Source organism: Elephantulus edwardii, unplaced genomic scaffold, assembly GCF_000299155.1.
Source record: "Elephantulus edwardii isolate Elephantulus edwardi_28Jun2011 unplaced genomic scaffold, EleEdw1.0 scaffold00003, whole genome shotgun sequence".
Taxonomy (NCBI): Eukaryota; Metazoa; Chordata; class Mammalia; order Macroscelidea; family Macroscelididae; genus Elephantulus; species Elephantulus edwardii.
Genome location: NW_006399753.1, coordinates 347,601 through 362,964, shown reverse-complemented (window position 1 = coordinate 362,964; position 15,364 = coordinate 347,601). Strand labels below are relative to the sequence as shown.

Here is a 15,364-nt window from a genome sequence, read left to right as displayed (position 1 = left end):
CGCGACCCCGCTGCCCCCGCTCCCGCCGCCGCCGCCTCACAGGGTCCGGCCCGCGCGTCCCCCCGCAGCCTCCGTGGCCACCGACCCTGGCGCGGCCGCCATCTTTGTTTTCGCTACGCTGGGGAGGGGGCCCCTGCCGCCACCGCCCCCTCGGGCCTCCCGGTCACGTGAGCACGCGCAGGACCAATGAGCGGGTCGGTCGGGATGCGATGACGCGACCGCAAGGGCCAATGGGGGTCTGCGGCCGCGTGGGCCCCGCCCCTCCGCAGCTGGTGGGCAGGAAGGGGGCGGGCCCGCGACAGGCACGAAGGGGCGGGCATCTCAGGCTGGCAAGCGCTTGCGGTGGCCGATCGCTGCGCTTTGGTGCGCCAGGGTGGTGCTAGTTCGGCGCCTGTACGTCGAGGGGTGCTGCGTCTTCCGTCCCCAGGACTTGAGTTTTTCGGGGCGGGGGATTGTTCTAGCTCACCAGATTGGAGAGGGCCGGCACCTTTGTGTCTTGTGAGGGACCTGATAGGCTTCCGTGAGATGCCTGCCAGCAGAGGCACTGCTCTGGGGAACCCTCTGCTCTGGCCCAACCAGTTTTGGGACCCAAGGTTGGGGGCCTGTCTACGGCGGAACGTGAGGGTTTGGGGTAGTTAATCTTGGCTGCCAGAGGTCGCTGTGAAGCCAAAGGGCGGAGAGGCAGAGATTGAGTCAACCAGGGAGAGAGAGGATGTGGGTTTCTGGGTACAACAGTGGTGTAGGCCTCCCCTGCCCCCACCCCACCCGGCGGCCTGTGAAGGTCATTACCCCAGAGGTGGCAGGATATCTGAAGCTGCACCCATGTCACAGGAGAGCAAGAGCCCAGGACTATATCCTCCTCCCAAGCAGGGGTCTTTCTGACAGATGCCTGCAGGAAGCCAGACTAGCAGAGAACGAGGTGCTGCCTGGACCCCTACTGGAGTGCGCCTCAGTACTATCAAGAACTGGGCAGATTCTAGATTACCTAAGGTTTATTGAAGACCAACCCTCAGTGACCCACAACCGTATCCAGCCCCAAAATGTGTCTCACTCTGTCCCCCTCCACTTACTCTGTTCTGGGCAAGACCTTTGGCTCGGCAAACACCCTCCCTGACCAAAGTCAGGAAGAGGTCCCAAAAGCGAGCACGGTAGTGAGAAGGAGGTGTGGACCTGCCTGGCTCCCTGTGATCACTCCCACTGCAAGTGCTGTGTGTGCAGGGCCTGGCGGTAGGCCCAACTGCCCACAGCCAGAGCCCAGCGGCAGGCGTCTTCCTTAGGCAGCAGGAGCAGTCTGTCATCTTCTAGCCTGCTCAGAACACCAGCCACACCCAGCAGCATAGCCCCCCATATCCCAGATGTATTGGCTGTGAAAACGGCCACAATGAGGATAGTCACTGAGACCACCATCACTACTGCCTGGCCAGCCACCGATCGGCCCTCAGTGCCAAGGTGATCACCAGCCACTGCAAGCACCATGCCTCCTCCCAGGAGCAGGTTGGCAGAGGACCGGTCCCCATTCACCCAGTGGAAATCAAAGGCCAGAAGGGGCAGGCTGATGACAGTGGCCACCCATGTTCCAGTAAGACAGTCTTCATCCGTGCCCAGCCCTGTGACCACAGTGGTGGCAGCAGCCAAGGCCTGTAGTAAGAAGCCAGCAGCAGCCCCTCGACTTGCCTGTGAACATAGGAATGGGAGAAGTGGGGAAGGAGGCCAGCTGCCACCCTGCTAAGAAGAAGGCAGCCTGGCCCCCAGATTCAGCCAGCACCACTGCCCAACTCTAGGGAATGGGCATACAGCCTCAGTTTATGATGGGGAATCAGAGCCCAAAGGGACCTGGCCCATCCAGATTTACTCACCTGGGCAGTGCACACAGCAGCATGCAGAGACACCCCTCCAAGGACCAGGTGGGAGAGGACTGTACCCCACTCTTGCCCAGATTTCAGGACCATGGTGGTAATGAGCTTCATGAGACGTCAAAAGGAGATCCTCAACTTTGGAGAGAAAGAAAGCACAGAAGCCAGGGCCTGGAGCCCTAAAGGCAGCTCCCAGGGCCCAAGCACTAGGTCTGGGGATGCGCCAATCCTCAACTTGGACCCGCGGCCGAACCGTGCGGAAAGGTGTGGGGGAGTGGCGTAGGGTCTGGGCAGACGTTGAGGCCGTGGGCCCCGGGGGTCCAGTGCCCGAGTGGGCGGTGTGGAGCAGGAGCGAGAGGGGTGGAGGGGCGCCCGCTCAGGAAAGCCGGGGCCGCCTCCGACCCTGGGCCTCTCTGGACGCCAGCAGGCCGCACGCAGCTCCCGACCCCCCCCCCCCCGAAGCAGTGGCAACAGGGAGGCCGAGCAATATGCGGCGCCTTCAGCCCCGCCAGTGGCTCTGCGTCCACCGACAGCGCCGGGTGCTGGTGGCCCCGGCCCCAGCGCCACCACCAGCGAGAGCAGGGGAGGTTAGAGCGGCCGGGGGCGGGGCCGGGGCGGGGCGACTGGGAGGGTCTATGACAAGTGGGCGGCGGGGTCCTGGCAGGAGAGGACACGGGTTGGCTTATGAAGACCCTGTAAAATGGACTGGTATTGGCCTTTCTGAGGACAATCTTATAAACTGTTATTCCGTAATGACAAATTGAAGAGGAAGGACATAGCATTCATCAGCCTGAAGAGCATTCAAGATCTACCCTGAAGCACAATGCTGTCAATGCTAGGATAATCTCCACATCATGTAAGTAAGAAAGACTAGTTAATAGAGCTATCATTCAGATTTACGCAACAAAGCCAAAGAAGAAGACATTGGACATTCTTTCCAACTCTGCAGTCTGAAATTGATTGAAGAATCGAGATGTGATGATAATTACTGATTATTGGAATAAGAAGTCTGGAAATAAGAGGGTCAGTTTGGGACTGGGACACGTGGTCTTGTTGATAGAATGGTCCTGGAGATGGCTGATAGGATTTTACAAGACCAAATTACCTGTTTATTTGAACTACTCTCTTTTAATAACATAAACAATTTCAAGTTTAGGTTTAGGCAAATGAAAACAAGTCTACAAGAACTAAACAACAATCTTGAGTTAATCCTATGGAACATGAAGATCATTTCAAGAATGACAAAAATATTTAAAAAAATCTGACTTATAAAAATAAATAATTTCAAGAATAGATTTGACACACTAAATGCTAAAAACATGGTATTGAAGGAAAAGTCCATGCTGTACTAAAGGGATAAGAGATAAACATGACTCCAGGAATTGACAACATTTTAACAGATATTTCAACAAATGGAATCAATAACAGAAGTGCTCATTTGTCTGCACAAGGAAATTTGGAAGACAGCTACCTGGTTAATGGGTGGGAAATGATCCATATTTATATTCACTCCAAAGAATGAATGTGGGAATCATCATTAAAAATTTACTGGACCAAAACAACTGTGAGATACCATCTCACCCCAGCAAGAATAGCAAAAATTAGCAGAACAGCAAACATCAAATGCTGGCGAGTTTGTGGAGAAACTGGTACCCTTATTCACTGTTGGTGGGAGTGTAAAATGGTGCAACCACTATGGAAGGATGTATGGCACTTTCTGAAAAAGTTGCAAATAGAGATACCATTTGACTCTGCAGTTCCACTACTGGGAATTTACCCTAAAGAAACCATAACTGCCACCCAAGCAGATATATGCAGAGCTAGGTTTATTGTGGCTTTGTTCACAATAGCAAAGAGCTGGAAACAACCCAAGTGCCCATCAACAAACAAATGGATAGAGAAGCTGTGGTATATTCACACAATAGAATACTATGCAGCATTGAAAAACAAGGAACTCATGAAATAGTATTCAAAATGGATGACCCTCAAGGACATTATGCTGAGTGAAATATCTCAGTCACAAAAGGACAAATATTGCATAGGGCCACTGTTGTAAAACGAGACTGACACCAGGGTTGAGGGAAGACAGAAAAGGAGGGGAGGAATGATGTATACTGCATTGAAACAGATGAGGGAGAGAACCGTTTAAAAGGGATAAATGAATGGATATTGTCATTACAGAAGTCCAGAGTGAAGGCTGCATAGTGGAGTGGACTTGGGGGGGAGGGATTGCATAACAGTAAGTTTTTTCTTTCTTTTCAAGGAGAAGAGTGAATTGGGGGCGAGGAGGTGGGTAGGGAGAAAAATGCAACAATGAATGACTGGAAACGCTAAGTCTCTGTAAACTTTCATTAAAATTAATTTTAAAAAAATGTAAAATAGAATGTATATGGATGATTGTATGAAATACAATGTTAATGAAAAATTGTATAAAACAATGTAAATGAATTAAATATACTATAAAGGTATTGTTATATGAAAATCAATAAAAAATTCTTTAAAAGAAAAATAGAGAAAATATGAGAAAGAAACGGTCTTGTGTGTGTGTGTGCACGCGCACACACACACACACACACACACACACACACATTTACTGGACCATCGACAAGGGGATTGCAAGAAATTCAAGCCAGTTCAGAAGAAGACTTAGAATGAGGGATATCATTGCTGTTAGGTGAACCTTTGCTGAACCAGAGAATTCTAGACAATGTTTTCTTGTGTTTACTGACTCTGTAAAAGGATTTGACTGTGTGAGTCATAAGAAGTTATGGACAGCCTTAAAAAAATAAAAAAGAAATATAGCCTTGTGAAGAATAGGAATTCCACAACACTGGACTGGGATCTTGAGGAACCTGCACTTGGAGGCAGTTGCTTAAACAGAACAAGGTTATACTCTGTGATTTAAAATCAAGAAAGATGTGCATCAGCGTTGTTTCCTTTGATCATATTTATTCAATGTGTGTTCTTGAGCAAAATACCCAACAAACTGTATTATATAAGAAGAATCTGACATCAGAATTAAAGACTTGGGGGGGAGGGCTGGGCGGGGAGAGAAGTGCAGCAATGAATGAAAGGAAATCCAAAACCTCTGTAAATGATCATTAAATTATTAAAATAAGTAAAAAAAAGAAAGATTCCTTCATAATCTGCTCGCTGAACAGGAAAAGGACTTGAAGCACAGCAGATGAAGATCAAAAAACCAAAACAAAACCCCTTACCAGTGAACCATGAAAAATAGGGGAGGGGGGAAGAGCCAAGTTTCACACGAATCCATCATCAATGTCGGTCGAAGCAGCAGTTGAGAAATCAAACGGCATATTGTATTAGGTAAATCTGTAAAGGAATTCTTTCAACTATTTAAGGCCAAAATCGTCACTTTGAGAATTAAAAATCCAAGTCGTATTTTCAGTTGGCTCACGTGCAAGTGAAAGCTACATAATGAGCTCAAAGCCAAAGAACAGAATAATGGTGCTGGTCCACAATATTCGAGAATATTGTGCAGTGGACTGCCAGAGAACCAACCAATGTGCAACCAGAATGCTTCTTAGTAGCAAGGACGGTACAATTTCCTCTCTGGTACTTTGGGCATGTTATCAGAAGGACATCTACTGTGTCATGAGGACAGGGAAGACGCTCAATGAGACGCATTCACACAACGACTGCACACACATAGAAGGATTATGAGGACGCTTCCAGGTCTGTGGCGCGTGCATCTGTCTCCAGGAGTCAAAAGCCCTTAAGGATAAAAGCATTGGAATGATTTGGAAACATCCGGGAGGGTGGAGGCCCGGGACGTGGGAAGAAACTGGAGGAGGGGAGGAGTCTGGGACTCGGCTGGGAGGAGCCTGCGGCAGGGGCTGGAGGAGAGGGGCCTGGGGAGAAGGCCGCAGTGTAGGGGAGGGGTCTGAGGTGGGCCTCGGGAAGGGGAGCAGAGGGGTCAACGGCAGGACTGGGAGGAGAGTATGCGTCTAACGGAAGAGCCAGGCGAGGAGGGCCAGTCCAGGGAAGGCTGGCAGCAGGGAGGGGTACGGCTGGAGGTGCCAACCAGGACTTTCGAAACAAAAGGGGGACACTCTCCGCCGAGGGGACCGTGGAGCTTGGAGGGGTGCCTGGGGACAGGGCTGCGAGGACTGGGACTGAACGAAGGCGGGAGGAGAGAGGGGTCTGGAGAGTCTGGGCGGGGTGGGGCGGAGCGGACCAGGGGAAGAGGCAGCGCAGCGCACCTGTCAATGGAGCGACGGTGGTTTCCTCGGGGAAGACGGGGGCTAGGCGCGGGGAGAATCCCGCCCAGATGAGCGGGTCTCGGGTCTCAGCCCGAGGTCTCTGCGATGTGCGGCTGCGGGGTGCGGCTGTGACGAGGACCCCTCGGGCGGCGCTCTCCCCGCTTCCCGCCGCCGCGCGGGAGCGGCCCACGGGGGCGGCCGGCCGAGCATGCGCACCGGCGCTGCGGCAGGCGGGAGCCGATCGGGGCGCGGGGACGCGGGGCGGCGCGAAGCGGGGTCCCTCTGCCGCCCCGCGTTCCCATGTACGCCTTCTACTCGCTGCTTATCTACATCTTCTACAGCCTCTTTCGTCGGGATGGCGCGGCCGCGGCAGCCGTGGACCCCGGGGACTCTACCCAGGTGAGCAGGGCTGGGCGCTGTGCTCAGCCGGGAGCAGGAGGCTCGAGCAGGCCGGCGTTGCCTGCGTCCTCCCGCGCTGCTGCTGAAAGGTGGGGGCCATAGTAACAACCCCGTCTCTGTTCAGGTATTGGAAGTCAGACACCCCGGCCCCAGCCCCAGCCCCTTCAGTCAGTTCCCGGAGGATGCCTCACGCAGGCCGCCTGCTCCCTACTCAGGGCTTCTTTGCTCCCCCCTAGAGTGACCACCGGCCCAGCAAAGGCCGCCGCCGCCCCGGCCAGGCCGTACCGCACCTGTGGTCCGAGCTGACGGGCCTGGCGGGTAAGTGATGTCCGTGGACGGGCGATAACTAACGGGTGGACCAAAAAGGAGGGGACGCACTGGCATCCTTGGGAGGGAGGGACAGGTGACAGGGGCGGAGGCCTGGCCTCTGACATGTGGAGGGCTTCGACCTCTCATCCCTTGGCCCCACAGGCTGCTCTGAGTCGGAAGATGGGCTGGCAGGGGCAGCCGAGGGCCGGCCAGCTGAGGTCTCGCTGGAAGAAGCTCTCATGCGTCTTGCTGAGTTCCTCTCTGCCCACCTGGAGGCTGGGGAGGGCTGTGGAAACCCTCCAGAGGTGGGAAAGGTGAGCAGGTGGAGCGCCCTGTTCCCTGCCTGCTTTGCTCCCTTCTGCAGACTTTTCTTTTCTCCATCCTTTTCCAAAACGAGAAAACAGAAACCCAAGCAGCGTCTAGCTTCACGTCTGTTTTGGGCAGAGACTGGCTCATACCTGCCTACAGCATAGTGAGGGAGGATGATATCAACCAGCCGCTGGCCAGGCCACAGTGACACTGGGCCAACAGGGCTTGTCAGCTTTCAGGATTCCTGCCTTTGACCCAAATTCCATGAAGGCTGATGTCTTCTTCTTTAGAAGGTGTTTCCTTTCCTAGGACCACCTATCCTACCTGCCTCCAGATCTCCTCTCACCCACTCCCTGCCTTGGTCTTATCTTTTACAGCACGTGGAGGGCCCCCCACTGTTGACAGTGACCAGTCAGCTCCTAACTCTCTTGGCATGGATTCGGAGCCCCAGGGGGAGGCAAGCCTTGCCCAGGGAGACTCAGCCAGCCTCTGGGGTGCAGCTGTCCACTCCAGAGGGTGCGTAAGGGCCCTAAGTTGGGAGGAGCCCCACACAGGGGAGAGGCCCAGAGCCTGGAAACCTACCCCCTCCCTCCCAAGATACCCCTCTTCAGAGCAGAGACCTTTTCAATCCTGACCGGGGTCCACCCCATCTCAGGATCCCCGTCCCTGGAAGAAAGTCTTTCCCACCCTTCCCCAGTCTTGGGGGGCACGCCAAGGGATGAGGCCCAGGGGCAGCAGGACGAAGAGAGGGCCTGCCATCGCTTCGAGCAGCTCATCCAGGGACAGGTAAGAATCTGGAAAACTGCATGGCAGAGGGTAGGGCTGCACAGAATGCTCTTACAATGCTCCCTCCTCCGCAGCTGGAAGAGCTGAGGCAGCAGCTGGAGCAGCAGGAGAAAGAGCTGCGCAGGCTACGCCTGGGTGTGGTGAGGCTGCGGTTGGGTGTGGGGGCGCGGGACCACCAGGTGTGAGGCGGTGGGGTGAAGGGGAGCGGAAGGGACTGCTAGGTGAGGCGCTGATGGCTTTCCTCTCCGCCAGGGGGCAACAGATGCAGAGAAGCGGGTCCAGCACCTGTGTCTGGAGAACCAAGCGCTGAGACAGAGCCTAACCCTGATGCAAGAGCTCCTGCTCCGCTGGGCACCTGGGCTGCCCTCCCGGGACCAGGTACCCGCAGCTCAGCAGGACTTGAGCTTGGTCAGTGCTGGGCCCCCACCCTCCAGGGGTCTGACCACAGGAGAGCAGAGGGACCTAGAGGGCAGATTTAGCTAGCGAGACTTAGCCCGCTTAGCCAGACCTCCCCATCTGAGGGGTGGGACTGCTGGAACACCAGCCCAGGGTCCTTCTCAACACCACTACTCACCTGGCTCCTGTCCCACCAGCAGGCAGAAGCTGAGGCCCTGGTGAACCTCCAGATCCGGCTTCAGGAGGCCCAGAACACCACAGAAGCCCTCAGAGTCCAGGCTCGTAGTCCTAGAGGGCTGGGAGGATGGGCACAAGAGGGAGCGGAGGCAGGGCCTGCTGAGGGCCTGTTTCCTCAGTGACAGGTGGGATTGGGCGGGACAGCTAGGTGTCCAGGAAACCCAACTGCAGGGCCTGCAAGGAGCCCTCCGGCAGCTCCAGCAGGAGACAGAGCAGAACTGCCGGCAGGAGTTGCAGCAGGTGCACAGGCAGCTGGCAGGTAAGGGCCGGCAGGCCGGGCGGGGCAGGGAATGGCCTGGTCATGTTTTCCTTCCAATGACACCTCATCCCACCAGGACTGCGGATGCGTATGGCTAGCCTGCGCCAGGGCTGTGGAGACCTCCGAGGGCTGGTCAGCACCTTCACGCAGAGCTGCCAGGGCTCCTTGAGTGAGGCTCGCGGCCAGGTCAGAGCCCAACCCTGCTGGCACTGTCTCTGAGCTAGCCTCTCCTCACCAGGCTTCCCCTGGGGATCTGCCCAGCCCTTTCTCCACTGGGTAGGAGAGTTGCACAAATTGATGGAGGCTCTAGAACAGTCCCTAGCGCTCCCACCACTACCACAACTGTAGGTCTGACTCCTGGGCCTGTGCCCAAGGAGTGTGTGCAGATCTCTCAGAGGTAGGTAGGCAGATGTGGCAGCCTTGCATTTGGGCCCTCAGACTCCACCCCTCTGAGGGCCTGAGGGTCTCATGCTGCTGAGAGTTGTGAATGACCCTTTGGGGCACTTGGCACTATCCCTGTACTGCTGTTGGCACTCCTCTTGCTGGCTGGAGTGGCCTCCTCACTCCTCTGTCCCCTCAGGTATCTTGGGCCCTGGGAGCGCTGTCAGCAGAAGGTACTGGAACTCAGCTCTCTGAGGAGCAACCAGCACCCCCCTTGGGGTGTCCAGGACGACTGCTGGAGCTCAAGGGTAGGGCGGACTTGGGAATAGAGCCAGGCAGGGTAGCAGGGTGCCTGGCCCAGGAGGCAGCCCACTGACACAACTCCACTACAGGGAGTATCCGAGTGCTTTGCCGGCTGAGGCCAGGGACACCCTGTGGCCTGGTGAGCACTGAGCCTGGCCCTGGCGGCACTGTCACCACCTGCTACCGAGGCCGCCAACGCCGCTTCCGCCTAGACTGGGTCTTCCCTCCAGATGTCACCCAAGAGGAGGTGACCTCCCACCTTGTCTCTGTTTGGAACCCTCCTCCAAGTTCCTCAGTCAGGGACGTCCCAGCCTCCCCTTCCTTGCCCACTCTGATGAGAGCGGGACAGAGAGCAGCTTCTGGGGTTCTCTCTCTTTGCCTCCTCCACTGATCCAAGCTTGTCTGTGGAAAGGTCACTTCTCATGCAGAAGCAGCCAGAGTGTGCTGGGACCTCTTGGGCAATGTCTGGCTACCTCTTACTCCTGGGTGGCACTGGATGGCCCTCCTGAAGGCCTAGGAATTACTGGCCATGAAGACAGGCAAACTAGTAGACTGGGGAGGGTGGGCAATGCTTGGAGCCACAGCACACACAGGCCACCAAAGACAACTCATTTCCCCCCTCCCCTTACTGCCCTCCTCCCTTTACTACCAAACTCAGGTAGGAAAGTAGAGTGTGGGAGCTGCTTCTACAGCCTTGAGTTAGAACCCCCCCCCCCACTGCCCAAATCTACACAAATCTAGAGCTTCCTTAGATGACCAGGAGGCAGCAAGCTGGGCAGAACTGGCTGTGACAGGTTTGCTGTTCACAGCCTCCCAGGGATGAGAGCAAGTGGCCATGGCAGCTGTTCCCTCCCACTGCTCAGGTCTCTGCTTCTCACTGCCCCCACACCCCAACCTCAGCCCCTTCCACCCCATGCCCTCGGTCTGGGGCATCCACTTTCCCCACTGAATCCCTATCAAGCCCTGTCTCACACCGGATGCTCAAGTACCCTCCCAAGTTCCCTCCCACTTCCTGTGAGTCCTGAACACAGGGATTTCTGGGAGACAGCAACCACCTCTGCCCTCTGTCTAGGTCTTCCAGGAGCTGCAGCCTGCGGTACTGTCCTGTCTGAGAGGATATAGCGTCTGCATTTTTACCTATGGTCAGACCGGCACTGGGAAGACCTACAGCATGGAGGTGGGGTGGCATCCACTCGCTGAGTAAAGAGGCACAGGGGCTCAGTTGGTGGTAGTGGGATGTGAGGCCAGATGTGACACCCTCCTTCACCCCAGGGCCCTCCAGAGGACCCTGGCATAGCTCCTAGAGCCCTGCAGTCACTCTTCAGGGAGATGGGGGCCAGAGGGGAGCACCGAGTGACACTGAGCATGGTGGAAATCTACAATGAGGCTGTCAGGTCAGGCCACCTCCCACTTCCTCAGTCCCAGGACCCTGCATCCCACTGCATCAGAGTGGAAGCAGTCTCTCCTCCTTTCTTCTCACCAGGGACCTCCTGGCCCCAGGGCGTCCAGAGCGCCTAGTGGTGAGGCAAGGCCCAGCAGGCCAGGGGGGAATCCAGGTGGCTGGCCTCACTCACTGGGACGTGCCCAACCTGGAGACGCTGCACCAAGTAAGGTCCCTCCCTGCCCTCTACCTGGAGTGGGGGACTCTGGACAACTCAGCCCTGTCACTCTGCCCTCCAGATGCTGAGCTTGGGAAGGAGCAACCGGGTCACCGCAGCCACAGCAATGAACCAGCACAGCTCTCGCTCCCATGCCCTGCTCACGCTGACTTTGCGAGCAGAGTCCCCACCACTGGGCCAGGGCACCACAGGTACCACTCACTGCCCTGCCAGTGAGTGCCTGCCAGAGTTCACGCCTCACCTGGACCCCACCCTCTCTCAAGTTCAGCTTTGCTCCTCCCTGCAGGTACCCTGCATCTGGTAGATCTGGCAGGGTCTGAGCGCGCCTGGAAGGCAGTGGCAGCCGGTGCATCCCGGGGAGACAAGAATCAGGCTCAGCGGTTGCGGGAAGCCCGAACCATCAACCGCTCGCTGCTGGCGCTGGGGAGTGTCATGGCCGCGTTGCGCGCTCGCCGGCCTCATGTGCCCTTCCGTGACTCGCAGCTCACCCGCCTCCTGCAGCCGGCCCTCGGGCCTGGCGCCACCGCGGTGCTGCTGCTACAGGTGGGCACAGATGGCCGGTTGTGTGCACAACTTTTGCATGCCCGGGACCACTCATCCAGGGGGCTCACCCATCAGCGCCACTTTTTCACAGATCTCCACACGGCCCGGAGACCTCGGGGAGACCGTCTGCTCACTCAAATTCGCCGAGCGGGTGGGCCAAGTGGAGCTGGGGCCAGCCCGGCGCCGGAGAGCCCCGCGCTCTGTGACACCCTCCTCACTCAGCACTGACACTCAGCTCACTGAGACCCCCATAACTCCGGGTATTCTCACACCGTCTCCAGGCAGCCCTCCCGGCCCCCGACCCGATAGCGGTTCTAGTTGAGAATTTACTCTTTCAGAGGGTCTGCCCCTGTAGTCTGGGTGCTGGGGGTCCTGGGTTGTGCCTCTGCTGGCAGAGGCCACAGGGAAGTCCCAGGTCCAGTCTTGGTATGCAACTTCCTTGCCTTCTGGGCTTCTTCAGCCCCCTGACTCTCAGAGCTCCCCTTCTCCCCAGGAGCTTTAAGCCTGGAGAAAAGATGCACACACACACACACACACACCCCAACCCCCCCCGCCAGGGCCCCCCCCTCCCCCCGGGGGTTTAAGCCCGGGAAAAAAACCCCCCCCCCCCCCCCCTCCCCCCAGTAGGCCAGAGGCCCTCAGCTGCCACCTTATCCCTTATCACCATTTGCTGTTATCAAGACGCACAGCAGGGGAGCCAGAGAAGACTGACCTCAGAGTGGTTCCCAAATCACCATCCCTGCCCCCAAAACCTAGACTTGGAGTGAAAATGTTGTAAGCTCCTTTATTGTTGTCTCCCCCACCCAAGGCCACCTGGGGGCCAGTCTCCATTCCCTCCCCCTGCCCCCAAAAGGTGCTACCTCCTTCCCAGATAACTGAGGGACGACTGCCTGTCCAGAGCAGCATTGGCTGTCCCTCCCCCAGCCCAGATCAGGGAGGGGAAGTGACAGATGGTGATGGATGGATGGATGGACAGTCTAGGAGATGGGAGCTCTTTTTGGCCACGTCCTGCTCCTCCAGCCTTGCATCTTGGGGGTGGGGAATGGCATACCTGAACATCAGGACCAGGCTTAGGCCCACTCTGGCTGCCACCTTCCATAGGACTGTCCAATAAACATGGCAGACTCCAAGCATGGCTGGTGATATGAGGCCCCAGATACCCTCCTCCAAGCAGAGGGCATAATCCCAACCCTCAGACTCACAGGCTGCACCAGGACAGCAGCCAGCTTGGGGCTGGTGTGGTTAGGTCCCCAGGGTGGCTGACCCACACGTCATAGATGCTCTTGTTGGGGGGCACGCCCTGGAAGAGGGTGTCTAGATCCCACAGCAGCCCTGGGGACCCTTGAGACTCAGAGGTCACCCCCCAGTAGGCTGGCCTGGTGGCAGGAGGGCACTGGGGACAGGAAGTGGGTGGTAGTGGGGCCAAGGGCATCACCACATTGGGAGTGTAGATGGGTAAATAGGAGGTGGGTAGCTGGCCCCAAAGCGGGGCCCTGTGTTCCTCACCCGACAAACCCTGGGTGTTTGGGGTACCCTGCAGGAGGTGAAGGGGCCAGCCCCTTGGCTCTGGGGAGAGAGGTGAGGGCCCAGTGGCACCTCCATGGGCTGTCTCCTCTTGGCCTCTTGTAGGCCCAGGAAGTGAGCAGAAAGGCCACAGAGGAGTTTCTGAGGAAGGCAGAAGGGCAGGGGGCACTGCCTCATCCACAGGGCACCCTGTGCTGGCTGAAACTCGGCTTTTCCTGGCAGGCAGCGGGGGCCAGGGAGGACCCTCTCTGGGGACCCTTAGAAGGGACTTGATGCTGAAGCTCTCGCTGAGTGCTGGAGGTAGGCTAGGAGGCTGGTAGGTCTGGCCGTGCAGGACGTAGGGGCCTAGATCCTCTGCAAAGGCTCTGTGGGCACCCCTGCTCTGCCAGCGCCGGCACAGGGCGGTGTTCTGCAGCCGCAGAGCCTCTGCTGGGATCAGGCTCACGTCGACCACCCAGAAGTTGCCTTTGGCTTGGGGCTTTGAAGGGTCCTTGGGCACCTGTGGAGCAGGGACAGGCTAGGTGGGAAGCCCAGGACATCGATGCCTTCAGCTCCAACCCTCACCAGAACCCACCTTGCGGAAACATGGATTGGAGGAGAGGTTGTGGCGGATGGAATCCTTCCAGCCCTCGTAGTCATCCCTGAAGAAGGGGAACACAGCCTGGACCTGACGAATGATCTGAAAGCACAGGCAGCCACCCACCCTGTGAGCCGAGTAGGGGGGCACCTAGTGAGGAAGCGGCTGCTCCTCACTCAGCCCAGGCCTGCTTTAGCCGAGTGGGGTTCAGCAGGGAAGTGGGTGAGGTCCGCCAGGCTTGGGGAAGGAGTCCAGCCCTACCATGGGAGCTAGTGGGTGTCTGAGGAAAGATCCGCCCGCTGGATGGGGGTGGGGGGACACTCTCACCTGGGCCAGCTTCAGCCTCCGTGAGGGTGCTGCCTGGATCACCAAGGCAATCATGGCCAAATAGGTGTAGGGAGGCTTGTCATGCCGCAGGTATCTTTTCTTCTGTCTCTTGAGGGGCTGGGAGGGGGGCTCTGCCCCCAAGGGCCCCATACTGGCAGCGAGTAGGGGCCTGCCAGCCAGCAAGGCACAGAACACTAAGGCTATGAGAAGATTTGAGGGGGAGGCTGGAGAGCTGGGCTGGGGCGGGCGGGCTGGGCCTTTATCATTCGGATGGAAGGGGGAGGGGAGAGAGAAAGGCTGCAGTGGGGGAAGGGAGAGAACTAGTAGTGGCTGCTACAATTAGCAAATTTCCTCTAATCTAGAAGGGAGGGGCAGCTAAGAGTCTAGTGGGGACTTCCGGCCACTGCCTCCACCCGTAGGCTACCTTGGGCAATGCCCTTTGGAGTTGGAAGGAAAAGCCCTTGGATGGGTCACATGCCTCTGCAGTGGTCTCAGGCACCCGTTAACAGTTGGGGAAGGGCTCTGTGGAGCAGGGTCAAGCTTGGGTCAGAGAATATATATATATACTAGCCTTCCCTTCTCAGTTCACTTTCTATGATCTGGCAGGGGATAAGGGGCCTGGTCAGTGGAGTTCAAATCTAGTGACTGAGGAGGGCTTCCTGGGGTTCCTGAGTGGTGCCAAAGGGCAGTGCATTCTTTGGAGGTACTATTACCCCGAGGTGCTGTCACTCAGATGTGCCATCACTTCTGGAAAGGTAGCCATAGAAGACCTCATGGAGCCTGGTCAGGTCCCCTTTGTCCTGTAAGGTCACTGTGAGTCACAATCAATTCATTGGCAGGATACACAATGTTCTGGGTTTTGTTGACTATGCAAAGGCATTTGACTGTGTGAATCATAACAAACTGTGGCTAACTCTGAAGAGAATAGGAATCCCAGAACACTTGATTGTGATTATGCAAAACAGCCTCCAATATGGATTGAGGCTCAATGTCAAGAAGACAAAGATTCTCACCACTGGGCCAATTGGCAGCATAAGAATGGATGGTGAAGAGATTGAGATTCACAGCTTTAGTTTGCTTGGCTCCACAGTCAACACTCTTGACACCAGTAGTCAGGAAATTAAAAGGCGTATTGCCATGGGAAAATCTGCTGTTAGGGACCTCTCCAAAGTTCTGAAGAGCAATGGTGTCTCTCTGGAGACGAAGGTGCGTCTGATGCAGGCCATGGTCTTCGCAATCACTTGTTATGCATCAGAGAGTTGGACAATGATCAAGGAGGATAGAAGGAGAATTGATCCCTTTGAGCTGTGGTGCTGGAG

The 15,364-nt window shown here is 56.6% G+C and overlaps 3 protein-coding genes across 3 annotated transcripts in view; 1 reads left to right on the top strand and 2 right to left on the bottom strand.

The window, feature by feature from the left end:
• CYHR1 (cysteine/histidine-rich 1) overlaps positions 1–1,949 on the bottom strand; it is an 11,060-nt gene extending 9,111 nt beyond the window's left edge. The window contains exons 1-2 of the mRNA XM_006879225.1: positions 1,857–1,949; positions 1,522–1,674 (exon numbers count right to left, since the gene is read on the bottom strand). Coding sequence (XP_006879287.1) covers positions 1,522–1,674; positions 1,857–1,949 — 246 coding nt within the window. The remainder of the gene's footprint in view (positions 1–1,521; positions 1,675–1,856) is intronic.
• A 4,427-nt stretch (positions 1,950–6,376) lies between these two features.
• On the top strand, positions 6,377–11,823 carry KIFC2 (kinesin family member C2). Its single transcript, XM_006879410.1, is given in 18 exon segments — positions 6,377–6,475; positions 6,712–6,793; positions 6,947–7,098; positions 7,471–7,609; positions 7,749–7,879; positions 7,954–8,019; positions 8,132–8,257; positions 8,473–8,553; positions 8,657–8,771; positions 8,848–8,957; positions 9,352–9,460; positions 9,545–9,702; positions 10,528–10,632; positions 10,728–10,849; positions 10,939–11,062; positions 11,136–11,265; positions 11,361–11,650; positions 11,653–11,823. Coding segments are annotated over 18 exon segments (2,310 nt in total).
• Positions 11,824–12,815: 992 nt separating this feature from the next.
• On the bottom strand, positions 12,816–14,195 carry FOXH1 (forkhead box H1). Its single transcript, XM_006879224.1, has 3 exons — positions 14,046–14,195; positions 13,716–13,820; positions 12,816–13,640 (listed from the first exon to the last, which is right to left on the bottom strand). Exons 1-3 carry the CDS (start codon positions 14,193–14,195, stop codon positions 12,816–12,818), a joined length of 1,080 nt encoding a protein of 359 aa, XP_006879286.1.
• Between the last annotated feature and the right edge of the window lie 1,169 nt (positions 14,196–15,364).

Coding starts and splice junctions, on each gene's coding strand:
- FOXH1 (XM_006879224.1), bottom strand. CDS start 14,195: ATGGGGCCCTTGGGGGCAGAGCCCCCCTCCCAGCCCCTCAAGAGACAG. Junction 13,821..14,045: donor GGAGGCTGAAGCTGGCCCAG/GTGAGAGTGTCC, acceptor CTGTGCTTTCAG/ATCATTCGTCAGGTCCAGGC. Junction 13,641..13,715: donor CCAATCCATGTTTCCGCAAG/GTGGGTTCTGGT, acceptor CCTGCTCCACAG/GTGCCCAAGGACCCTTCAAA.